This window comes from Pan troglodytes, chromosome 4 (genome assembly GCF_028858775.2).
Source record: "Pan troglodytes isolate AG18354 chromosome 4, NHGRI_mPanTro3-v2.0_pri, whole genome shotgun sequence".
Classification (NCBI taxonomy): Eukaryota; Metazoa; Chordata; class Mammalia; order Primates; family Hominidae; genus Pan; species Pan troglodytes.
Window position 1 is genome coordinate 141,865,593 of NC_072402.2, and position 27,955 is coordinate 141,893,547.

The window sequence follows — 27,955 nt, forward strand, 5'->3', positions numbered from 1 at the left end:
TGTTATTTCTCTCAACCTCTTTTTATGCTTTGAAAACTTGTTCTAAAAAAGAACCATTGATACATCATTTTGGCATTTTTTATTTAGTCTGAAAATCTCTTTAAAAAAAAAAAAAGGCAGTATTTTCCTCCCTGTACCATATCTTTCTCATAACTATAACTGAGCTTTGTCCCGAATCAGAGACAGTTTTTCTAGAAAAAGCCAATGATCAGTATACAAGATACAGTATTTTCCTACAGATTCTCTCTGGCAAGAGAACATGACAATATAAATCAAATAAATTTAATACAATAAAATAATGTAACTCAAACTGCTCATTTAATCCCCTTTTTGTCTGATTCTATATTAGCTGATTTCTATTCTTAAAGCTTAAATTAGGGGTCAAAATCAGAGCCTAGTTAAAAAAGAGACAAAGAGAACAGTAGTTTAGTAAAAGTAAACTCAATAACACAGTTAAAATTAATTGGGAAAGTTTTAATAAGCATTCAAATGTACTTTACATTGATAATTGCAATATTGAATTTTGTAAAACTTTAAATATTTTCCTTAAAAAAGGTTAGTGATTTTTTTTTTATTTTTGGGAAATGTGGCGATCCAACGATTATAGCATTAATGCAACCATTCCAGGTCCCTAAGGTTGAGTTAACATTAATATCTAAGTAAGTGTTCGCATTTCATGTCTACAATAAGGTAGATTGTGAACTTCCCGTATCTCTGAATTTTAGCAAAAATTCCATGAGATAATTTACAGTAATGTCAAATTTTTGGAGTGCAAACTCATACTCTACATTTGGATCACTTTTTTGCTTTGAGTTACCTGACGTGAGAATACAAGGCAATTTTTCTTTCCTAAATCCTTGGAAAAATATTTTTGCAGTAAGTCTTGTGTCTCCTTTTTTTTTTTTTTTGAGACAGAGTCTCGCCCTGTCACCCAGGCTGGATGGAGTGCAGTGGTGTGATCTCCGCTCACTGCAAGCTCCGCCTCCCGGGTTCACACTTTTCTCCTGCCTCAGCCTCCTGAGTAGCTGGGACTACAGGCGCCCACCACCACGCCCAGCTAATTTTTTTGTAGTTTTAGTAGAGTCGGGGTTTCACAGTGTTAACCAGGATGGTCTCGATCTCCTGCCCTTGTGATCCGCCCGGCTCGGCCTCCCAAAGTGCTGGGATTACAGGCGGGAGCTACCACGCCCGGCCGTCTTTTGTCTTCTTTACTGTGACTGGGTTTTTAAGAAAGGTTATCAGCTTTGTGTTTGGTTTCCCACAGTTGATAAAAATCTATCAAAAACATTATAATTTGCAAGGAAAAAGGTTTTTCAATGGCTGCAGGAACCAGAAAGAAATAGCATTTCTTATCTGTATAAACACAAACATTTAAAGCTAGTCACACTGCAGGTAAATCCAATATAGTATTCAAAAGTTCTATAAAAATGAACAAGAGATACACGTTTACTTTCATTGCTCCAATAGTCAAATGTAAATCTGCATGAGAGTTGCGCTGCAGCAGTTTGCTGGTCCAATTTAAGAGTTCAAGGTCCTTTTTGTACATCTGGCCCACTGATGTCCACATCCCAGATAAATTTTCAAAAGACGGAAATCAGGGCAAAGACTCCATATAACAAAGCGCAAGGATATGCTACTAAAAGTTGCTGTCCTTCCATGGCTAATGCAGAAATAAATATTTTGGAAGCAGAAAAACTACACCATCCAATAATCCCAGCAGTGAGAATGATTCCTACCATTCCTCTGTAACCAACAAGGAAAAAGGGGGGAGAAGAAAAAAAAGCAGATGAGATTAGTTATGTAAGAATACTACAATAACCTATTCTAAAGCATTTTAAATTTACATTTTAAATCTGCAAGTAGACATATGCAAAAATAATCAGGATTTTTTTTTTTTTCAAATGCTAAAATGTACCTCACAGTAAATTCAATGATGGTGAATCATTTCATGTGATGAACAGCTTTTTTAGAACTATGTTTTACTTTTTAAAAATATAAGGTCTCTCATTCTTGGCACTACTGACATTTGGGCTGGATGTTATCTTTGTTGTGGGGGCTGTCCTGTGCACTGTCAGAATGTTCAGCAGCATCCCTGGCCTCTATACATAAGATATAAGTAGCACCCTTGCCCCCCATCAGACATTGTCAAATGTCCCCTTGGAGGCAAAATTGTTCCTAGTTGAAAAAAGGGTTTTAGTAGAAAATAACTTCTGTAAAATTCAAATATGAATATATAAATTCTTAATAAATAAGAGTGATTTCTACACTGAAAATATGAAATATTTCTATTCAAAGCAGAAATAGTGTAAAGCATCATCTTGCCAAATTTCTTGTATTGGACAAATAATTGACATATTTGTCTCTTCTCCTCCCAAACCTCCACTTTAGCTTTCAAAGTGTAACAAAGCCTGACCACTGGTAATGTCTAACACTAGTCACATGGAGGATTTTATATTGAGACAATCTGCACACTGGCCAAAAGGAGGAACCTTATTGGCGGTAATGTATACCTTTCCTTTTTTTTTTTTTTGAGACAGTTTCGCTTTTGTTGCCCAGGCTGAAGTATGCAACAGGGCGATCTCGGCTCACTGCAACCTCTGCCTCCCGGGTTCAAGTGATTCTCCTGCCTCAGCCTCCCGAGTAGCTGGGATTACACAGGCATGTGCTACCATGCCCGGCTAATTTTGTATTTTTAGTAGAGACGGGGTTCTTCATGCTGGTCAGGCTGGTCTCAAACTCCTGACATCAGGTGATCTGCCCACCTCGGCCTCCCATAGTGCTGGGATTACAGGCGTGAGCAACCGTGCCTGGCCATACCTATCCTTTTAACCTAACCTAAAATATCATTTAAAAATTACACCGTATTTAAAGCTGCTTACAAGTACATCTATGTGAGAAACACCGCAGGCTGATAACAGCCTCTTATCATAAAAAGAATACATTTCATTTCCAGTTAAAAAGCTGCCCAATAGAGAGTATGTATTTATTATTCATACATTTGGCATATGTCCAGTGGTTTGAAGAAATTAGGTGGGATCTAGAAAATATCAAAGAGGGTAAGCATAATTTGAACACTAATGACTTGACCTTTTTCATGTAATATTTAATAATTACCCTGTTCAATTTGTTACCACTATGACAATGGTAAGTAAAAACAAAACTAGTGAAATTCTTGATCATGAGTAAAATAGAGATGGTATAAAGGTTTTTAAATTTATTCTCATTACCATTGTTCTTCGTCCGAAACCATTTGGCACTGTCCCTACTACAAGAGGCACTATCTGATATGTTTGCTGAATCGGTGATTTATCTCAAACTGAAGATGAGGTGAATCCTACTACATAGAATTGGTCAATCAACCCCCAAAATAAAGAACAGTACTTACTGCAAAGAAAATATCACTGCAAAGCTGGAAAGTAGGATCATGGGCAGAAGACAATATCCAAGGACACTTGCCACACAACCAAATGAAACACCTGTCATACTCATTAAGTTTAATAAACAAAACATTCCTAGACATCCAATTGCACTGATCCCGTATACATAGCCAAACTGGATTTTGCCAGCCTATGGGTAAAGAAGATTACAGGTTAAAGGGCAAAAAATAAGTTATTTCTGGCCTTATTTCACCTGAATCAGTACATGTAGCAAATAATTTATGAGTATCAAAATCTACTAATCTATCTATTCTTTACGTAGAGAAGTAAAAGACTGAGCAGACTGGCTTGTTACATTCTTTGTAACTTTAAAGTACAGAGAGATTTGGTTCTCCATTTTCCAGTTAGCGTGTAGGCTTGGCACAGAAGTGAACAAATAAATAGACAAAAGCATAGCAGAATCACCCAAAATAGTAAGATTTCTAAAAAGAACTCTGGATGATTTTAGGCAAATAAACTAGAGACAAGATGGAAAGCCGTTCAAAATGTCTAGATAATAGTTATATCAGTTGAAAGTACCTAATTCCACCAAAAATGCCCCAAAGCATTAATTCTCATTGGTGGAGGTAGTCATAATCTTTCTAAGAAGAAATCTTATGATTCACTTTATATGGGTGTTAGAGGAGCAAGGGGAAAGGAAGCCAGGATAAACAGGAAGCCAGGGTTCTGTGAGGAACAGAGAAGAAATGGCAAAAGGAATATAATGGAAGATATTTTTTTCTTTATTTTTCCAAATTATTGGCTGATTTATACATTCCTTTAAGAAAAGACAACAATAAACAGTTTAAGTACTGCAAACATTAGCTAAATTGGAATTATCCTGTTAGTCAAGTTTGTGAACAAACTTTGTATTCAGGTCACACTGTCACTAAAACCAGTTTACAGAAAAGCCTTCAAAAATTATTGATTTATCCAATTTTTGTCACATAAAAACTAAATTAGGAGAATGCCTCTACAGATTATGTTAAGAAAAAAAATTATTGGGACTTTTATTAGATTATTTGTAAATACTTGATTAAAAATGCAGAAGTTTGAAAAAGCTCAGCTGAGTTCATTGATGAATTAATTCATGTAGTAATAAAAAAAACTCACACTTGTACAGTGTTTTTAACTTTTCAATGTGTTCTCACATAACCTGTCTTGTTTCACCTTCAAAATAATCTTGCTAGGTAAAAAGGATAGGATTATTTTCTATGAGAGGAAACTGAAGGATTAAATGATGTGGCCAAAGGCTGATCAGGAGCACTCAGTTCAAGCCCAGCTCTTATGACTAAAAATCCCATCTTCTGTATATTACATTAGTTATCTCTCATAATTCAGAGACATAAGATAAAATAAATATTAACAATTATCTTTACAACTTTTCTGTTTTCAATATGCCTTAACATTCTTGGGAAGGTGATAAATTGGGAAAATAATTATATAGAAAAGTAATCATCAGTATGACTAGAACAAAATATTAACCAAGGTTTAGAGATTTTTAAAAAAATGCTGTCATTAAAAAAAAAAGCAATACTGTAAAAACTGTAAGTAACCTCTGAAAAGGCAGAATTCTAATGAGGGACTGAAGCTATACCTGTTGTTTACTATTTTTTTTTGTTTTTTCCCCTAATAATTGAATCATTTCTTAGAAAAAGAAATGAGTTTTAAAACATGCTACACTTACTATAGATGGAGAACTAATGAATAGGTATAAATACAAGCAACTCAGTACTATTCCAAACACATCAAAGACTTGAGGTGTAAAGCGGAGTTTCAAAATGGCTTTTGGTAGAACATTTAAAATTTAAAGGCTGTTCTTTAATTGCACCCTGAAGGTTGAAATGAAAATCTTACCAGTAGCAATGTGGCTCCAAAAGCAAGGCAAAAAACCATTGGACCTGCCAAATCAGTTTCATTCATGATGCTGCCATCTGCTACTTTTAACGGATGTAATACTGTTAGTGTTTTTTGCCAGATGTGGTCAAAATTGATACCTAACTCTAAAGAGAAAGAAAATTTAAAAGTTAATTAGGATTTGTGATGTATTTTTAATTCATCAAAATCTATCCTGAAACAAGAGACAAAATGACATAGCATCAAAAAAGGATCTAGCAATATTGGATGATATTATTATTATTATCATTATTGTGATAGGGTCTGTCTCCGTCACCCAGGCTGGAGTGCAGTGGCATGATCATAGCTCACTATAGCCTCAAACTCCTGAACTCAAAGTGATGTTCCTGCCTCAGCCTCTTGAGTAGCTGGGACCACAGGTGTGCGCCACAACACAGAGCTAATTTTTTTCTTTTCTTTCTTTCTTTTTTTTTTTTGTAGAGACAGGGTCTTGCTGTGTTGCTCAGGCTGGTCTCCTGGCCTCAAGAGATCCTCCAGCCTCAGCCCCACAAAGCACTGGGATTACAGGCGTTGAGACATTGTGCCTGGCCTGGATGATATTATTTCAGTGAGCTCTCTATGCCAGTCTTCAATGTGGTGCTCATCCCACAAATATGTCATTTCTGGATTGGTGTTGGAAAAGGGTATGGATCTGATGAAACAGACACTTATTACATCCCTTAGGTATGACTGCATAGCAAAGAATATACAAAAAGGGTTAACAGTAAGGGGTTCTTTACCTGGGGCTTCAGGAATACCTGGGGGCCCATTTAACTGTATACAAAACTACGTCTCTATGCATATGTGTGCATTTCTTCTGAGGAGAGTGTTCATACCTTTCATTAGATTTTCAAAGAGTATCTAGTTAAAAAAAAAGTTCAGAACTACCACTTCCTAGGTTTTGGAACACAATTTGAAAATCACCATTTTTTTAGTGATGTCACTAGTTCTGCCAGTTTATTTCCACACAGAATAATGGATAGCACGCTTTTTCTCACTTTTTCCACTAGCAGAATTTAGTCAATAACCTGAAGTAAAAGTTGATGCTGATATAGTAACATACTTTATTATCACTATTAAAAGAGCTATTAAAAATCTGGTCCCCTCTGGCCCAATGTGGTTTCGCATATACTCTGTTTAAAATGAGTTGTTCAGCAGAAAACTTTTTTCTAGATTATTTTTTTAAAGGAAAAGACAATTTCTCCAAATTAAGATTAATTTTCACTAACCAGCTGAACACTACTGAGTACTATCAAGTATTGCAACAAATCTTACCTTCTAATAAAGGTGGCTCATCCTCAAAGTTGTTTCCATAGAAAGGCTGAGGTGAAGCTGGAGTATATGCCTGAGTTGGCTGGTAAATCTGCCCGGTGTATGGCTGTTGTGGCTGCATCATGTCTGGAGGGACAAATCGGCCTTGCTGCGAATAGTCATAGCCAGCATACTGTCTATAAATGAAAGAAAGTTAAATTTTTCAGAGGTATTTCAACTCTGTACAGTTAATATCCCTTAAATTTCTAAATTTTCATGTGACAGCTAAAGAACCTTAGTTGTGAAATTCCTCAGGTACAAACTTTGCCAATTTTTATAAATCATGGTTGAAATGTTCACTAAGATCAAGCTTATTATCTGCAATAAAAAAATTATAATTTTTATAGAAAATATTCTTAACGATACCAATATTCACTTACATAGCACTAAGCATTTTACAAACTGTTAAAGGTTAGGAGGTCAACAAATGAAAATGTAAAAATTGTTTCTATTTTTCTCCCTTAGTGGATATATACAATATGAAGATACACTATGAAATAAAATCTATGGCTAAGACTGAATGAAACCTTAGGATGTCAGACTTTGTAATACATGTTATATAATTTTTCACTGTAATTTGGATAGCCATCGAATTATCATTCTTCTTTACTCTTCATAGTATGTTACTTTTGGCAAGCGGACAAATCTCTTTAAGAAAAACCATCAATTTAAAAACAGAGTGGACAAATCAAGCTTTTGCTTTGTGAGCACTTGCTGAATGTAACAAAAGATTTTTAGTACATTTTGCATTTGAATAGTACTTTTGCAAAGTACTATTTTTCAAAGTAGTTATACACTTATTGTCTCATTTGATATGTGCTACAGCAAACCCTGCATCTAGAGGGAAAGGCTTATCACAGCTATTTTAGTGACAATAGCAAGAGGGAAGAGGATACTGAAGCCACATCTTTAAGCATCTGTTCCATCATGTTTTGAAAAAATCCAACTTATTGATGGGACTAATCTAATGATATACTAAGAAACACAGATGTAAAATAATTATTTTAAAAGATATTCTTAAAAATGAGAGCTGAGAAGCCTTAGAAAACCTTTAGTCTAATTCCCATTTAAATTCTTATAGTCATAATGTCAGTTGTTTTCCTTGGGGTGAGGCTCTCTATTCGTTTTTGAGAAAATATCTGCCAAATGCTCAAGTCTGAATAACCATAGTTTATCAGTTGTTCTTTCAAATAAAAATGGTCTTCATGAAATAACAGCCAGTTCAGCTTGCATAGGTGCTTTTCGTAGAGACAGTAATTGTACTTTAGTATGCAGTAAACACTAAATTTCTTCACAAAGAATATTAAAGAAATATATGTACTAAAGGGTCAGGGTTTAATAAAAAGATAATTCTTACTGCTTCCTCAAGAGAATCCTTAAATGAAATTGACTGTCTGCCAACTCTCTAACAAGTATATAGAGTGATGAAGAATACGATGACTACTAGAATAACTTGATGCCACTACCTTGATTCATACTCAGGTACCAGCAGTTTTACCAATCAATACTTTTGCAACAGCACTGCAAATGTTAACATACCTAAAAAGGTATATGATATCTTAGTATTGTTATGAAAATAACTTTGACTTTAAAGAATCTCAGAAGAGTCTCAAGGACCCTCTGTAGTCTACAGCCTAAATTTTGAGAGTTGCTGATACAGACCAATAAATTTCATGTAAGGAAGAAAAGTACTGCAAGCAGTTGATTGTTTCAAAGGTGGCACCATCATTCCATCTTCAAGAGGAAAGGTGAGAATGACAATATCATAGAATTTTACTATTTTCCTTTTCTGGCAGGACCTATTCAGGAAAATTTCTGACTTGTTCCTGCTGGTTTTAAACTAAAACATGGTATGGCAGACACGATCTTCACAGGCTAAAACAACATGAAAAGCAGCAGATACTAAATCAATACTCTCATAAGTACTCTGTACCAATAACAAAGACAAAGCCTCTTAACATATTGGGTTGGTTACCTAAGTTCATGGAAATCCTCAGATATTCCATAAAGATACTACCAGGTAAGTCAAAGAAGAAAAAAAATAACAGCTTTCATAATTTAAAAAATGTGACTTGGTATTCCTGTCCAATTTTCCATTTATATAACTCAACAGATTATGATCAAAGGGCCTTTTATACTTTTTTGTTTTTGTTTTTTTGGTGAATGGATCTATGAATGATACTTGTGAAACACCTATAGAGGAAACCAAAAAATGTTAAAGCTGACTTCATTATGGCAAATGCAGAACTGTGTACTAATAACAAGTCAAGTTTAAAACATAAAGACAATGCAAGTAATATGCTATTTGCACCTAGATTTTCACCAATGGAGAGCTAAAAGTTATTAGCGGATCTTTGTTACTAAATTAGCAAATCAAACAAAATATTATTTGGTTAATGGAGATGGACATTTAAAATGTCATTAGATTGCAGATCTACTTGAAGGTACACACAGAAGAGTCCAGTTTTTACAAAATAAATCTCAGAAACTCAAATTTATTACTGTTAATACATTAGGCTTCTTGTTTTCCCAGGCATCATCTATAAACCCAAGTTTATAGCAATAAAGGTTATATAATCACCCAGAATAAAACTTCATCACTAGTACTGAAGCAATGCTTACTGGTACATGATTTGGTTGGAATGAAACTGTGAGAACAGTTAGCAACAAGTGCTAGCCAGCAACAAGTTGTTTAGAATATCTAAATTGCTGTGTGGAGAACTGAAATGACTGTTAAAGGGAATGAGACTGTAAGTCACACCTTTTAAGTGATGCAAACGTGGACAGGACAGAAAAGAAAAGAAAAGCAGAGGCAGATAAATCTCGTAGGCTGCAATCTAAATGGAATAGCTCTGTTGAGTCCTAATCATAAAAACCATTCGGATAAAAACAGGCCTGCATAGAGAGACAGGTTCTCCGAAGCTGTGTTGCTGCTTTAGGCAAGGATTTATTAGATGGACTCTGGCTCTCCTATACACAGAGCAATCACCAGAAATACATATTTAGGTAAATAAATGAATGGAAATACCTCAATACAAATTTTCCAACTCTGCCCATTAATTTATCAAAAGAGATAAATCCTCATTGGTATGTAATTAACAGAAAAGAGAAATGAATCACGGGGTATTTTGACATGCTCACTCCCATTGTTCAAATGTGTTAAGTTTTAGAGGGGAAAACAAAGCCTTAGAATATACCAAATTAAGCAGACTCAAAGAGACTATATGTTTTAGAAAGGATAGCCTAACCAAGACAGACACTATTACAGAGCCACAGTGAATTTGAATTTTGTTTTGTTTTTTAAATTCTTGGGCACTCTAATCCAAACACATTCCTGTATTGCATGTTTCTCACAAACTGACAGATACATAACCTTCCCCTGCCCTCATCGCGGAATAGTCTTTATGAGGTTTCAAATTCGGGATCCATGATGAACATCATTTAACACATGAATTGTCTGAAGTTATATATGCACATTTATTTGGGTGTTTGAGTGAATGCATGTATTTATGGGAAAGAGGCCCAGTTGTAATAAGATTCTCAAAGAGATCCAGAACCATCTAAAAAAGTTTAAGCAATCCTAGTATAGGAAGCTCCTTTATTTGACAGGAAGCTGATAAGATTATCTCTAGGGTCCTAAGAAACTAAGGAGATGATGTCTTAGGTGAGATTGCTAGAAAGCCTTCAGTTCATGTATTTTTGTCACAAACACCAGGTACTATAAAAAGATCATTTAAAAAAAAATGTTCAGAGGCTAACGGCTTTGAGTCAACCTCCTCAGTATGCAACTTATAACACGTGTGGCACTGACCATAAGGGTTTGAGAAAGAGGAGTAAGGAGGAGTAATAAAAATGATTATAAACTGCTGTATGAAAATCACCTGATGATTAGTAATAAGGAGCTTACATCATTAAATAATGTCACTAAGCACTTTCAATTAGCACTGATAAAAGTCTCAGAGTTGGACTGATTTAACTACTAACAAAATATTTTAATTTTTCACTGGTCCTATGAACTAACAACAGCCTATCTCCTAGGTACCTGAAGCTCCCATCATCATCTAAATACAGAAATACTGTTACTAGAAAACAGTTCTTCAAACAAGCTACTTTTCCATTCATGGTACACCTGAAGAGTTTGCAGAAGACACTCAACTCTAAATAGAACAATACCTTCGAAGCCAAGCCAATGTCACATATCTCTCTAGGGGAAGAATATTATGCATGAAAGATCATACTCCTGATAAAGGACATGTTCACATATTGTTTTAGGCAGAACCAAATATTCTAAATATGTGTTTTCACTGCAAAGTAGACTAAATTAATTGCCAAAGATGAAAAGTTACTTGCTATAGGGTCCTCCACTTCCTCCATAATCATAGGACTGCTGTGACTGATCATCGATGCTGTAACTTGTCTGGTAGAAATCCGTGTTTAAGTTTTCAAAGCCTGACATTGCAAATAATCTGTAATAAAAGAGAAATGGCAAATATTCCTTATGCCCAAGGTTCTACTGAATTCGTTCCTGGCAGTCTGCTTAAGCAAATACAAACACAACAAATATTTTTTCAGTAATTCGGAGGGGGGATGGGGGCGGAAAGTACGCAGCATTTGAAGGGCGGTAGCGGAGAGAGAGTAAGAAAATGTCTATTCTTTTAAGTTGCGGCCCAGTAAGACAACTCCACCTTAAGGAGCTGATATGCTTTCCATTAGGGGCGAGGTCGTGGGAGTTGTGGTTCCATAAGCGGTCTAAAATATCAATAACAACAAAGATGATTTTTCACCTTAGGACTGGGCTTTACAGCTGACAACGCGACTGCTTCCTTGCAAAATAAGGCCTGCGGCCTGCCAGGAAAGTGCAGAATCTGGAAGGTCGCGCCTGAGGTGCAGGGGACCGCGTCAGGGCAAGGGCTTGAATGAGAGCGAGGGTCTGAGCGAAAGGACCAGGGCGCGGCGCCGAAAGACGGCAACAAGCCCATTTGCACAGGTGTGGAGAGAAGCTGAACACTGTGCCACGGGCCTGGGTCACTCACCAAACTCTGAGTCTGCGCTGGCGGCAAAGGCAGTAGCTTCACTAGTCCCAAACAACCCCCGAAACTCTGTTTCAGACCCTGAACCAGCCCCGTTGCTACGTGTCACAGGGCCAAAGAACTGCTTCCGGGGCACGCCCGCTCGCGCAGGCGTGTTAGCAGGTTGGGCACCGGTGGGCGGGAGGAGGAGACACGAGTATGGAGCTTGCGCAGTATCTACCCAACCTGCGGCTGGCCCGTGCGAAAGAGGAAAGTGCTTCCGGCAGCCTGGTTAGGGGTGGAACCAGGAAAGCGCAGGCGTAGCAATTGCTGCTTACTCGTAGGTAGGAGGAGGAGTTTCTCAGACCAAGGTGATGGAGGAAGACTGGGAGGCGCTAAAATGAGACAGACGGAGTCCCCTCTCCTGTCCGCAAACTACAATGCCTACAGTGCCTCGGTGTCAGCATTTACTGTGATTCAAGCACTGTGCTACAGTGTTTGTATGTATTATTTAATCTTTACAACCTAATGAGATGGTTACCCTATTTCCCTTTTGTAAGTGAAGCTGTTAAGTATTCATTCATTCTGTGCTAGCTGCTGGGGATACTGTGGTAAATATAAGCTAGGTGACATCTACCCACCTGGAGTTGGTGGTGGAGAGGGGTAATCGAACACATACAAATGCATGTGAAATTGCTACTAATATTCTTTAGTGTTCCATAATTCTTTGAAAGAGTAACATTCATCTGGGAAGAAGAGTCTGTAAAGCCACTATAAGAGGGTTATCAAAGGGTGAGTGGGAGTTAGAGAAGACCAGAAAAGAGAGGAAAGGGCAACGGTAAAGGAGGATAAGGGAAAATAGCCTGAATATTTTAGGCAAAGAGAACAATGTGTGCAAGATCTGGGAAGCATGGTCTGAGGAAAGATGAAAATCGAGCTCTGAACTTCAGCATTATTAACATTTTGAGTCAGGATGTTTCTTTATTGGGGGCTGCCCTGTGCATGATGCTTAGCAGTAGCATCCCTAATCTCTAGCCATTAGATGCCAGTACTCCCCCCAACCAACCACCACCACCATCACCACCAAGTTGTGACAGCTAAAAATCTCTCCAGACATTGCCAAATCCAAATGTCCTTGGGGGCGGTGGGGGCAACATTAGCTGAATTTGTCAACCACTCTTCTAAGTGGAACCTGAGTGACTGGAACAGCAAGTGAGGGGAGCCACGTAGGAGTTGAGGCTGGAATAACAGGAAGGGGCCAGGAAATATCCTGTGGGATTTGTGTGTTGGTTCTAAAAGAAGTGAAGATTGTGAACTGATGAGTGATGTTTAAATTGTTTTCTTTTGAAAATGATTGCTTTGGCTGCTGTGTTAAATCACTTTCCCAAGATGGTGGAATCCCGAATATTGTGACTCGAAATAACATGCTATTAACTAATGAGCAGAACTTTCTTCAGGGTTTATAGCAATAAAATTTATCATGAGCCACTGCATTATATTCTGGGATCAAAATCCTGAGGCCCTCACAAAAGAAGCCAGACCATAGTTGGGGACTAGTTTCCAAAGGAACAATAAAATTTCACTTAAAACTTTTCTCTCAACACCCCCCACCCCAATACAACAAACAGAAAACGCACTCCCCTCCAAACAAAAATAGCAACAACAAAAGGATGTAACGACCCAACCAAAAAACCTAGGATTGTACTCTAGAGACCAACAGGAAGCTGCCCTTTGAGGTTTTTACCCATTGGCGAATTTATTGTTTTTATTTTTGTGGATATATCATAGTTGTACATATTTATGAGATAAATGTGATATTTTGATACAAGCATACAATGTGTAATAATGAAATCTGGGTAATTGAGATATATCTGTCGCCTCAGACATTTGTCATTACTTTGTGTAGAGAAAATTATAAATCTACTCCTAGTTATTTTGAACTATACAATAAATTATTGTTAACTATAGCTACCCTATTTTGCCACTGAACACTAGATTTTTGTGCTTTCTAACTATATTTTTGAATTTCTGAAATTGCTCATTCAAGTGTTCACCACCTTTCATCAATCATTTTAGCATTTATTGGTTTAGGTATCATCTGCACAACTTCAGGTAGAATGACCACATATTATGATTTGCTGGAGACAATTCCATTGTCCCATTTTCTGCCTATTTTTACTTACCCTCAGCATAATTATTAATGTTGCTCCCTTTTACTCTCAAAAATATCCTAATTCAGTTGATAAACTTTGTGATTGTACTTTCTTTAAGCTACATTATCCATGAAGCTGTGTTTCGAGTCATCAATAAGATGCAATAATCCATCATTATCTATTTAATTAATCTTATGGTTAAAAAAATTCTGGTCTCTTTTGTTTTTTTTCTGATGTTTCTATTTCATCTGAATCAAAAAGGATATCCCTTTCAAATTTGAATGAGCTACAAGAATATGAGCATTAAAAATTGCTGATTTAGATGCTGGCGAGGTTTTAGAGAAAAAGGAATGCGTATACACTGTTAGTGAGAGTGTAAATTAGTTCAGCCATTATGGAGGACAGTGTGGCGAATCCTCAAAGACCTAAAGACAGAAATACCATTCGACCCAGCAATCCCATTACTGGGAATACACCCAAAAGGATATAAATCAGTCTATCATAACTACGCATGCATGTGTATGTTCATTGCAGCACTATTCACAGTAGCAAAGACATGGAAGCAACTTAAATGTCCATCCATCATAGACTGGATAAAGAAAATGTGACACATATACACCATGAAATATTATACAGCCATAAAAGTAGAATGAGATAGTGTCCTTTGCAGGGACATAGATGGAGCTGCAGGACATTATCCTTAGCAAACTAATGCAGGAACAGAAAACCAGATACCACATATTCTCCTTATAAGTAGGAGCTAAATAATGAGAACACATGGACACATAGAGGGGAGCAACACACAGTGGGGCATATTGGAGGGAGGAGGGAGAGAATCAGGAAAAATAACTAATAGATACTAGGCTTAATACCTGGGTGATGAAATAATCTGTACAACAAACTCCCATGATACAAGTTTATCTATGTAACAAACCTGCACCTGTACCCCTGAACTTAAAATTTAAAAAATTTGCCTGTTTAGGAATGAATTATTAGATATAGATGTTATTCAAATTCTACTTCTGTCTCTGAAAGCAATTAACGTATTTATTTAAATTTTCCCCTTTGAATTTCTGCTCCAATTGAGAAGCCAAGCAAGAACATTGAGTTACCTGATTAAGTTTTGCATATTGTTTATTTGACTTTGAAATGTAAGCCAAGGTATCCTGCTGATGCCCCTTAGAAATTTTGAGAACATCCGCTAATTTCATGGCTAGTCACATAGGAATTTCTTTTTGGATTTTTTTTTTTTTTTTTTTTGGCATTGCTCCCTCACTCTGGGATAGGCTCCAGAAAGTTATATTAAAGGAGACTGGAGTACTTGGTAAATGTGCCGTCCTCTGTTAAAGTCACCCAGCTGGCTTTATTAGGAGTAGAAAGCCTCACCTAGGTCAAGAGATGAGGCAACGTGAGCTAGACTTGTAATAGCTGCGCAGTCCTTCCCTGGGACCTAATGTATTCATCACCAAAACAAAAAGGGAAAGGACATCCTAATAATGAGTAATATCATTTAGTTAGACAGTCATGTTAGTATACACACTAACACTTTTACATGCTTCACAAACACGCAAAACAACTCCATTTTCTTAGTATGGCTCTGAAACTAAGATATTTTAGAGTTACTTTCTTTCCCTTCTGTTTTTCAGTTCATATGTCATGGAAAATTGTGCCAGAAAATTATGGTTTGAACATGGGCAGTTTTCTCCTACCTTCAGCTATATCCACAAGCACCACATGAAGTGGAGATCTGGCAGCTCTGTGTATTTCAGTCAAGTTCCACAATGAAACCTGACAATAATGGTAAAAACCAATGTAAGTGCCAGTGTTTGTTTTTACTCTCCCTATATATTAACTATGTAACCTCTTTTCCCAAATATGACAATTATATTTCCTCCAAATTATCTTTTTTCCCTTACCAAAGAGTTTCCTCATCAAGTCTCCTGTACTAGGTTATTCAAATTCTGCTTCTTTTATTTCAATTATTTTACTTTGAACGATGAATAGTTTTGAGAAGACAGGTTTGCCCGTAATGGCATTGGATGCTTTTGTACAGAACTGGTTTTTAAAAGGCAAAGAAATTTAACCCCAATTTTATAACTATTCCTGGAAGCTTGACTTCAGTATTGCAAGTGCTGCATGTTGTTAAAAAAAAGTCTTTTAAAGATAACATATAAGCAATATTGTAAATACTGTAAATATTTTCATTGTAGAGATCAAAAATACCCTCTTCAGTAACAAACCTTTCTAATGTCAGGTGAATGGCTATTGTGGCTTGGAATATGAATTTCAGTGAAAGCACTGAAGTCTGTATTTCAAATAATTTGGGTAGTAGGGGAGATAATATGAAAAACAGCATGGGAGAACTCGAAGTGGGCTCTAATGATGGCAAAGCCACGCATGCCAAAGGTAAAAATGAAGCATTTGAAAAATATGACAGCTAACACCTATTTATACTTCAAGAATTTGTGTGCCAAGCATTTCTTTAAGCACTTTGCACTTTTTAACTCAATTACTCCTCCTCCTGACAACCCAATGAGGTAGGTGCCATATAACGCCCATTTGACACATGAGGAAATTGAAACAGAGTAAGTAATTTGTTAAACATTATTATGGTAGAAAATAGTAGACTAGACATTTTGAACTTGTTCCTGAGTCCTTATGCTAAAGCAGTAGGCTGTATTGTTATTGTGTTATGAAATGTGAATGTAGAAAAGTCAATAATTCTGATTAATATACTAATTTATCTAAAATGCGATTACTGAAATCCATATAAATTAAAATTGCAACTAGACATTTGATAATTGCATCTGTGTCTCCACATGTATATATATTCAAGTTGATAAAAATATTTTCTGTAATCTTCTCATTGGGCAAATAATATTTAAACCTTATGTTTAAGTTTATGTTACATTAGTCATGTATGTTCATTGATATTGCACAGTAGTTAAGGGTAGAGGCCTTGGAGCCAGACTGCATGGATTTACATTCTGTACTACTTACTTGCCATGGAGCTTCAGTAATTTATTTAAACTCTTTGTGCCTCACTTTTCTCATCTGTAAAAGCAAGATAGGAGTATTCATTGCTAGAAGGGTTGTATGATATAATGTATTCAAGTATAAGTGTCTAAGTACTAAGTATTCCATAAATATTTGCAATAATTATTGATGAATCTATGTAGCTACAGAAGCAATATGATTTCTTCAGGAAAAATTGTCTTTTTAAAAGCTATAAGGATTGGGTTTGAACAAGCTAACTACTTCTAAGATCAATTATAAACATTCACTCTGTTGTTTCCCCTGCAGATTCTGTATTATATTATAATTTGCTTTTTGATATGGTGGAGTGTATTAAAATATGCTTTTTTATCTCTGTCCAAGATTTTTCAAATTTGGCTTGTCTGCATTGTATATTTTAGTCTCATAAGTATTGTCTTAAGAACCGCCTATATTTAGGGCAATTATACTTGAAAATTGTGAACAGTGCTTCTCATATTCGATTTTCTTGATATGTTTCATCTTATTTCAAATACTATGAAAAGTATCCATCTTTCTGCCTTCCCTTTCTCTCCTCTCTTCCCCTAAAACACAGAATTTATCAGGAGACAGAGCATAAGATGATTTATATTGTGGAAAATATATTTATTTGCAAAGAAAGAAAAAGGCAGTGTCCCAGGCAAATGAAATAATAGCCATAACAATTTTTAAAGATATAGTGTTTTTTAAAATCATAGATGTGTCAGGTTTTATTATACTCAACAAGAGAACAGCTTGAAAATTACTGCAAGCGTGATATATCATGGTTTAGGTTCCTCTAGGCAGTATACTTTTTCTATTTTTCTGTTAGAATTCTTCCTGACCATATCTGTTGTCCATTTTTATGTGGTTATTTGTTTTTCTTGTCGATTTAAGTTCCTTATAGATTCTGGTTACTAAATCTTTGTAACCAGATGCATACTTTGGATGCATACTTTGTAAATGTTTTTTCTTATTTTGTAGGTTGTTTACTTTTGCTGTGCAGAAGCGCTTTAGTTTAATTAGGTCCCACTTGTCAATTTTTTGTTGTTGTTGTTGCAATTGCTTTTGGGCACCTACATCAAAAACTCTTTGCCAGGACCAGTGTTGAGAAGGGTATTTTCTGGGTTTTCTTCCAGAATTAAAAAAAGAAGAAGAATTCCTCACAACTCTCTCAATTAGAGTTATTTTAAAGAAGGTTAATGCTTGAACCACAGTAACTGTCATGCTGTCATATCTGTATATCATTGTAATTTGTGCAGAAATTATTGGTAAGAAGGAACATTTTACTGCTGTTGAGGAATGGAAGGGATGAGACTAAAGTGATGGTTTGAAAAAATAGAATTCAGACTGGATTAGTTTCCTAGGGCTGCTGTAACAAAGTACCACAAACTGGGTGGCCTACATAAATGAAATTTATTGTCTTAGAGTTCTGGAGGTTAGAAACCTGAAATCAAGGTTTTTGGCAAGGCTTTTTCCTTCTGAGGGCTGTGAGGGTGAATCTGCTCCATACCTCTTTTGCAACTTCTGGTGCTTTGAAAGCAATCTTTGACATTCCTTAGCTTGTAGATGCATCAGTCCAATCTCTGCCTTCACCTTGACATGGTCTTCGCATAGTCTTCTCTCTGTGTATGCCTGTCTCTGTGTCCACATTTCCCTTTTTTAAGAGCACGAGTCATGTTGGTTTAGCACCTACCCAGATGACCTCATTTTAACTTGATTATCTCTGTAAAGATCTTATTTTCAAATAAGGTCACATTCTGATGTCCTGGGAGTAAGGACTTCAATATGTCTTTTGGGGGGATGTACAGTTGAATTCATACCAGCCTTATGATGTTACTGCGTTCTTTTGCCCAAATATAGACTAAGTCTTTTGCTACACACATGCTCGAAAGAACAATAATCTGATTTTTTTTCACTTTGATCAGCTATTCATGTCAATGTCAATTTGTTGTCACTATTGCAGAGTGGCAAACCTTTTGAATCAAATCTGTAGCAATGGAGACTTCAACTGCATCATTTTGGATGTCTAGTTTAACACTTGTCCCAAAGTAAACTTTTTACATTGGGTTTAAAGTCAATCTCATGCTTGTAGAAAGACACATGCTGGAATATTTTTCATCAGACTTTCTGAAACAAAGTAAGAGGCCATTATGTTTATAAATGAGTAAAAGCCTGCTAAAGGAAACTCTTAATGTCTACAGTACCAGTTCTTAAACAATGTTATTTTATTGATTTTTTTCACTCGTGATGATTTTTAAAAATATGAAGTAGAACTATAAAAGTAGGCATTTTGATTTTTCAGTTTTCTTCCATAGAAGAAAAAGTTATTATAATCATAATGCTTTTAATGTACTTAGATATGATTTTTTGTTATTAAGACTAATTATAATACTTAACTCTTTTCCTTAAATGAGGATTATTTTATTTTAAAACAGAGACATGTGAAATCAAATGTCTGATTTTAATTAAATTCTGCACACTTAGATCTAGAAGTCAAAGGTAAACACATTTTTTCCTTTTGATTTTAGGTGAAGCAGTCAAGATGTTTTTTATTATTCTTCTGCAGTCCTAATTTTATACAATTTAATGAAAATCATAAATCCCCTACTGTCTGTGATAATGAATTTTCCTCTCTGGAAGAGAATATAAACATTTCTTAACTCTTGCTAAGATGTTATTTTGGAAAGATTAACATCATTTAAAATATTATTTGATTCTAGATTTATAAATGTCATTTCTTTTCTTGACTCTAATTAAAAGTTATTCCTTTTAATTTAAAAATTGACTTCTGTACTAAATATTATAACACACTACATCCCCTTCCCACTCCCTGGAAATTAAATGTCTCAACTTCATATTAAAATTTTGAGAGGCCCCTAGGAAATTGGCCTGAATTCACTGAGATAGCTCTAAAGTTAACAAGAATAGACTGATCTTCATAGAACAATCAGGACAGCACGTGCATCAGAAAATGACCAAAACACCCCTCGTTTAACTGGCTACACATATTAAGAATTAAAGAGAATTAAAACTGGCAGGAACCTTGAGAGAATTCATTCCCCACACTTTGACTTTACAAATGAGGATCTGAGGCCAGGAGAAGTGAAGGGATGTATTGTAAGACCTACAGTTGCATGTGTTGACTTGACATTTCTGACCCTCACAGGGTCCTAAAAGTTTAGCCATGAGTTCCCTTGCTCTTGCCAGATATGTCCCCTACCCAGCAGAAAAGTCTCCCCGCCAGGCAGGTTCCCCTATCAGCCACCCCACTCAGGCCTCAACCCAAGTGGTTTTGCCTTCTTATGAGCTGGTAAAATTATTCAAAGAAGCAAATTACATCCCCCTCCCCCCATGGGAACCAGGAGGCAACTCATCCTCTAGCTACTGTACACCACAGGCCCTGCTTATTCACTCTACTCCTGAGTGTAACCACTATGTATCCCTGCATGCGTGCAGGCTCCTCTCTCCCAGGCTGTGAGTGTATATGATTAATAAACTGCTGCCAGTCTCATCTGTCCAGTGTTGAGTATATCATGAGCTCATCCATCTTGTACTATTTGGGAACAGGGATCCTTCCTTCACCAACATGGTAGATAGAAGACTATCAGAACAAGGGATTTGATCAATTTTACTAATAAGACTAGTATCAGATTCACCATTGAATCTTATCTTTGCCTTTCGGCTAGTACATGACAAAGATTAGGTGATAAATAAGTGTAACCATCTAATTATGTCAGAAACTCTATTAGAAGAGAGGTTATGTTATATTTACTTTTGTATCCCAACTCTAGGACATAAAATAATGTTGTTTGTGGTATTTATTCATTTGTTTAACAAAGATTTATTGAGAACCTACCATGTGCCAGTCACAATATACAACAAATAGATTCTGTGTCTGTCTATGGTTTTTTAAGCTTGACATAGTTCTACTCGCCCATTTTCCCTGTGGGTGCTTGCAAGTTCACTGGCATCAGTCCTCTGCCTGGAGAAATGCTCCTGTTCCTCAATGCTTCTAGCTTGATGAGGTCATTACTGCGCTTCCATACAAGCCAGGATCACCATTCTTTGTGAACTGGAAGGTCTGAACCAAGAAAAGATTCTAATTTGGAGATCTGCTGCTTGGGAAGATGGCTATAGTGATCTGCCAATGACTATCCTTGCTGTCAGTGATAATGATGCTCCTACATGAGAAACATTCATCTGTTTCTAAGACCCACAGTCCTGAGCATTAGTGCACATGGGATTAGACACTGAGGGATAGCATACTTTGAGAACTTTTTATTTTGTTCAGGGCAAGGGGGAGTGGATCCATGCCAATAGGACTCCACAGAAGCACTCATTTAATCCCCTGGTAGTTCATTTCCTTAAATTCTTCTGCCATATTTCTCAATGTAACTATCCCTCATTCCAATTATCTGTTGCCTTGTAAAGAAAAACAAACAAACAAACAAAAAACTCCAAGAAGACAAAAGAACAAAAATAAAAAAAAATCTCAAAACTTGGTGGATTAAAACCATAACAATAACATTTTATTTCCTGAAAATCCAAAATTTGGGCAGGCTTGTTGGGGGTAGCTCATCTCTGTTCCATACAACTTCAGCTGGGGAGCTCAAAAGCTGGATGTTGAATTCATCTGAAAGCTCATTCACATATGTGACTGCTGATGCTGGCTGCAGGTTGGGATCTCAGCTAGAGCTCTCAAACAGAACATATACACATGGTTTCTTCATGTGGTACGGGCTTCCTCAAAACATGGCAGCTGTAGTCTGGGGAAGAGTATCCTGAGAGAGAGAAAAAAAGCTGTATTACCATTTCTACATCATCCTTGGAAGTCATATGATATTCTGAGGCATTCTATTGGCTAGAAAACGTGTCTCTAAAGCTGGTCCATATTCAAGGAAAAGACAATTATACTGCAACTTTTTATGCAAAGATTTTCAAATATTTTTAAAACATGTTTTTAAAACCACCACTTCTCAATGGGATGTAATTGAAAAACAAAACAAAACAAAGAATAGTGAACGTTCTTGTGTAATCTGAGAGGCCTATGTTGATTAGTAGCAGTATCTACACAGCAATTCCCTTTTGGGTCTATATAGCCAAAGGATATCAAATCAGCACCTTATAGAGATACCTGCACTCCCATGTTCATTGCAGCATTTTTCAAAATAGCTAAGATATGGAAACAACCTAAATGTCCATCAGTGGATGATTGAATAAAAAATTTGTTGTTGGTGGTGGTGTTTGTGTGTATAATTGAATATTATTCAGCTTTTGTAAAGAAGGAGATTCTGCCATTTGTGCAACATGGATGAAACTGGAGGACACTATGTTAAGTGACATAAACCAGACATAGGAAAATACTGCATGATTTCCTTTGTATGTTGCTGTGGTTTGGATGTGTCCATCAAAAAGTTGTTGTGTTGGAAACTGAATGGTCATTGTAACAGTATTAAGAGGTGAGGCCTTTAAGAGGTGATCAGGGCAGGGCACAGTGGCTCATGCCTGTAATCCCAGCACTTTGGGAGGCTGAGGCAGGTGGATCACCTGAGGTCAGGAGTTTGAGACCAGGCTGGCCAAGATGACAAAACCCCATCTCTACTAAAAATACAAAAATTAGCCAGCCGTGGTGGCACGTGCCTGTAATTCCAGCTACTTGGGAGGCTGAGTAGCTTGAACCTGGGAGGTGGAGGTTGCAGTGAGCTGAGATCGCGCCACTGCACTCCGGCCTGGGCAACAAAAGTGAAACTCCGTCTCAAAAAAAAAAAAAAAAAGAGTTATCAGGCCACTAGAGTTAAGCTCTCATGAAGGGATTGATGCTGTTATCGCAGGATTATGTTAGTTATGGCAGGAGTGGGCTCCTAATAAGGTTATCCCCATTCATTTCTCTGTCTTGTGTGGTCACTTTCCCCTTTCACCTTCTGGCATGGATGACTCTTGCCAGGTGCCAGCACCATGCTCTTGGACTTCACAGCCTCCAGAGTGATAAGCCAAATTAACTTCTATTGCTTATAAAGTACCCAGTCTGTGGCATTCTGTTATAGCAGTAGAAAACAGACTAAAACATATGTGGAATCTAAAAGCAAACAGAGAAACAAAGCCCTTTAAATATACAAAAGCAGAATAGAATGATGGTTACCATAGGCCAGGGGAAGAGGGGATTGAGATATGTAGGTCAAAGGGTACAAAGTAGCAGTTATGAGGATTAGCACATCTTGAAATCCAAAATACAGCAGGAGGGCTATGAAGGTGATAGTTAATAATATACTATTGCATAGTGGACATTTTCAAAGAGTAGATTTTAGGTGCTTTTACCACACATACACCAGGGATTGCTTGAGCCCGGGAGATTGAGGCTGCAGTGAGCCATAATGGTGCCATTGCCCTCCAGCCTAGGCTGACACAGGGAGATCCTGTCTGAGAGAGAGAGAGAGAAAGAGAGAGAGAGAGAGAAAGACAGACAGAGACAGGTTAAAGAAAAAGTTTCTTAAGATTAAGTACAATTGTGATCTTAATTACCTTTTACCTTTCTTCACTCCCAGTTGTTTGTTATTATTATTTCTTTGTTATTATTGTTTGTTGTTACTTAACATATACATACACAGAGTATCTTTGTGAGATGGTGGATATGTTAAGTTGCTTACTTGTAATCATTTCTCTATGTACATGTATATAAGAAATCATGTTGTACACCTTAACTTTATGTAATGAAACTTAAAAAAAAATAAAAGAGTGGGAGTAAGACCAAAGCAAAATAAACGTGAAAGAAAGAATTCTAAATATATATGAGATCCTAACACGTAAGTAAAGGGCTACTTCAGTATTGAATCTACTTATTGGTGTTTTGTGTTTCTGTGGATATGGTTTTACTGTTATTACATACATTTAGAAATGTTATTCAATTACTAGTGGAGTATTCTGCTTCTTGCACACTGTTCTTCCCTATAAAAACATGGTCTCAAAATAAAATAATTTACTCATAGAATAAAACACAGTTGGATAACTATTCCGTAGTGCTCTTTCTCTACCTATAATGATGCACAACATTTGCTGTTTGCTTATTTTTTTAATGATGCATAAAGGATGACTCTCCTTTTCGTCTCTACAATTTCACATCAGTAAAATGTTTATTCCATGCTCATTTTGCCCCCTAGTGGCTTTTTATGGCCTTGTCCCATATTTAAAAATAATTTTCAAATCTTGTGGAATATAAGAAGGAAAAGTACCATTTTGTTCCTCTGCCACATGCACATCGCTTTATAGATGAGGAAACTAAGCCCCAGAAAACTCGCGGGACTAGTCTGGTGTCACACATCCAGCTAGAACTAGAAATTGTATATTGCTGCCTTCTCCTACCCTACTAGAAATAAGCCTCAGGAAGACAGGGCATTTTTGTTCATTGATGAACAAGAATAGTGCCTAGCAAATGGTAGGTGCTTAGTAAATATTTGCTATATGTTATAAATAAAAGTATAAATGAATCAAGGCTAGAACTTATATTTATAGGTTTCATGCTTTACATAATACTATGTAGTATGTTTTATCTTTACCATAAATCTTGTACATAGTGCTTGATACTTGATTCTACTTTACTTCATGACAGTTTCAACTCCTTGAACTACCTAACCCTTTACTTGTTTTGTCATTAGGTTTGTTACATTATCATTCATTTATTCATTCAATATTAGTACCAGCTTAATCAGGTACTGTGATGCCTACAGAACTATAAAGACGTACTTTTTAAAATTCAATTTTTATTTATTATTAACTTGGTAAAATACCATGTAACATAAAATTTGCTGTCTTAACTATTTTTAAGTATACAGTTCAGTGTTGTTAAGTGTATTCACATTGTTGTGAAACTAATCTCTATAACTTTTTAAACTTGCAAAGTGAAATTCTATATACATTAAACTTCCCACCCCAGCTCTGGCAAACACCATTCTACTTCTATTTCTATGCATTTGACTACTGTATATAGTATTATTCTTTTTATGACTGGCTTATTTCACTTAGCATAATGTCCTCAAGGTTCGTCCATGTTAAAGTCTATGGCACATTTTGTTTATCTGTTTATCATTGATGGACACTTGGGTTGCTTCCATCTTTTAGCTCTTAGGAATAATGCTGCTATGAATGTGGGTGTACAAATATCCATTTGAGACCCTGATTTCAATTCTTTTGGATATATACTTAGAAGTAGAATTGCCTGATCATATGGTAATTCTATTTCTAATTTTTGAGAAACTGCCATACTGTTTTCTATAGTGGCAACACCATTTTACATTCCCACCAACAGTGCACAAAGGTTCTAATTGCTCCATACGATAGCCAACACTTGTTATTATTTTCTTTCTTCCTTTTTGTAGTGCCATGCTGGTGAGTGTGATGTGATATCTTATTATGGTTTTTATTTGCATTTCCCTGATGATTAGTGATGTTGAGCATCTTTTCATACACTTTTTGGACATTTGTATAAATTCTTTGGAGTAATGTCTATTCAAGCCCTTTGCTACAAAGAGGTGCATTTAATTAATCAGTTAGTTCCTCTGTCTACAGAAAAATTTTAGTTAGCAACATGGTAAGAGCCATTTCCCTTGTTCTTTTTGATAAACTATATCACCATTATTTCAGATCTCAGTAATAAATATAAAATAATAACCAAAACTTGCTCTTATTATGTGTCAGGCACTGTTCTAAATATCTTACATATATTAACTAATTTACTCCTCAAAACTTCCTTATAAATGGATACTGTTAACTATCTTCATTTTGCAGAGGAAGACAGAGGCAGAGAGAGGTAAGTGATTTGTCCAAAGTCAAATGGCTGCTGAGCAGTAGAGTGAGGATGGGTACCTAGGAAGTTGATTTAGAGTCTATGCACTTAACCACAATATTATTTTGCCTCTCTGACACCTACTCAGTCTTTTAAAATATCACCTACATCTTTGTTATTGGACACCTCTTCTGTATAAGTTTGTATTTCAGACAACAGAAAATTAAATGCAAATTGATAGCATTGTAGGAAGATACTCATTGCCTCAGTGGATGCCAAGTCTAGGGTACAGCTAGCTTCAGATTTGTTTGAATTCAGTGGCTCAAACAATATCATATATCTTAATGGTCCCAGAAAATATTCCCAAATCACATCTTTTTTGGCTCTGGTTGAGCTTCGTGTCCATTGCTGTAATAAAAATGGTGGCAGGGAGTATAAAATGCTGTGACCAGTCTACCCAAGTAAGTCATGCACCTGTACCTGGAGCAAGGGTGACAGCAATACTGCCTGAAGCACAGAAACCTGGAGTAGGGGAGGGATAATTCTCATGCAGTATTACTAGACACCCATTTACATTTTATTGTTTTCTTGGGAGATAGGGAACATTTTTGCATTAGGAATAAATACATGAGTGAAATTACTAAGATTAAAAAAAAACCCTTTCTTATCATGAATGATTTGAGTAATAAAAAGATAATAACAATAGGTAACATCAATTTAGTACTTACTATATAATAAATGCTGTCCTAAGTATTTTACATGTATTGGCTCAATTAATCCTCACAAGAACTCTGTAAGTCAAGTGCTATTATCATCCTATTTTACTGGTAAGATACCTGAGGTGCAAAAGTTTCTGGGTGTACCTGGAAGGGAATATGATAACTTGCCCTCGGTGACCCAGTTGATGAAGTCAAGATTTGAACTCCAAGTGAGCTTCAGAATCTCTTCTGTATTCTAACATTTGAACACCAGGCTGTCTTCAGAGCCTCTTCTATAATCTGTCATTCATATCATAAGGTAGCTTACTTTGTCACATATGGAAACTGTGGCCCACAAAAGAAACAGAATAATTCATCAGTTATGCTTGATGTTTGCTACCAGGAAAGACAGCAGAGACTCTCATATGGCCAACCCAGAAAACAATTAGAGTTTACACTAGCATGTAAAGTCTACAGTTATGTAAGAAAGAAATATGTAAATATGAAGTCTATTCTACGAAGTTTGTGCTAGATCTCATTTTTTTAAAATAAAGAAAAAAAAACTAATGGCTTATTGTCCCTGTTCAGAGCCTAAGGGAATTGGTTTAAAGTTTAAATAAAAAATTGTACATGCTGCCAGTCAGAACTATTCATCATCATAAGCATTGCATTTATTTTATTTATATGTACTTTAACAATATTCTAGATTTGTAATTTTAAAAAATAGCTGAAAAGTCTGTCTCAAAGCTCTCTCACCTCTTAAAAGAAAGCAGAAGGACTTTAAAAAACCAGTTTGTTTAAACAAGGCCAAACTGTTTTCCAGGTATCCACATTTTCTCCTCAACACATGCCCAATCCAAAGACAGAGCATCAAAGGCAATATACTCTATGTATGTTAAAGTTTTAATATTACCAAACTGATCAAGGTAAAGGATTATTAACTTTTTTAACCACTAGAAATGTAACATTAGCTGTGTAGCTTTTCTTGGCCTCAGTTTTCTCAGCTGAATAATGAAGACAAAAAGAAACTGGAATAGGGATGTATTGATCCATCTATTCATTCAGTAACTCTTTATTCAACACCTATTATGTGTCAGGTTCTGTGCCAGGTGCAGGGGATGGGATATAATAATGAGCAAAAATAATAATGATCCCTTCCCTCTCAGCGCTTACAGTGTCACTGGGGGAGAGAAACATGATTCAAATAATCACTCCTCAAATAGTCAAAGAACTCCTTAGGGCTTTTCAGTTCCTAAATTCCATATATACATAAACATAAAAAATAGTTCATAGAACACAAATCTTCTTACATGTTTATTTGAAAGATCTGACAAATCTCATTTATTTCTTAGATTCATTTTTTTTTCCAGATTATTAGCTACAGATATTGCAAACCACTTATAACAATTTTCTGCCTGCCAATGACATAATGCATTGTCCTGGCTCATTATTGTAATAGTTGTTACTATGCATATTGAATGCAAATTTCAGGTAATATTTTAGTCTTCATTTTCTATTCATTCCTAGGACTGCCTTTCTATTTCTAACAGGGAGGGATTAAAAAATAACAGAGTCAATAAATTTTAGAGTTTCAAAGGTAAGAGCTGATTTCACACACACACACACACACACACACACACACATACACACAGGGGGCAAGAGAGAAAAAATGTTGTTTATT

At 36.1% G+C, this 27,955-nt stretch overlaps 2 protein-coding genes across 2 annotated transcripts in view; one reads left to right on the top strand and one right to left on the bottom strand.

Annotated features, from left to right (window-relative positions):
- Positions 1–459: 459 nt before the first annotated feature.
- On the bottom strand, positions 460–11,853 carry YIPF5 (Yip1 domain family member 5). The gene is made up of 6 exons (XM_518011.8): positions 11,657–11,853; positions 10,970–11,089; positions 6,588–6,760; positions 5,274–5,419; positions 3,386–3,567; positions 460–1,743 (listed from the first exon to the last, which is right to left on the bottom strand). The coding sequence occupies exons 2-6, from the start codon at positions 11,077–11,079 to the stop codon at positions 1,581–1,583; spliced, it is 774 nt and encodes a 257-aa protein (XP_518011.2). The 5' UTR covers positions 11,080–11,089; positions 11,657–11,853; the 3' UTR covers positions 460–1,580.
- KCTD16 (potassium channel tetramerization domain containing 16) overlaps positions 11,794–27,955 on the top strand; it is a 307,662-nt gene continuing 291,500 nt past the window's right edge. Inside the window, exons 1-2 of the mRNA XM_527061.7 lie at positions 11,794–12,132; positions 15,432–15,597. The gene's annotated coding sequence lies outside the window, so the exon portion shown is untranslated. The remainder of the gene's footprint in view (positions 12,133–15,431; positions 15,598–27,955) is intronic.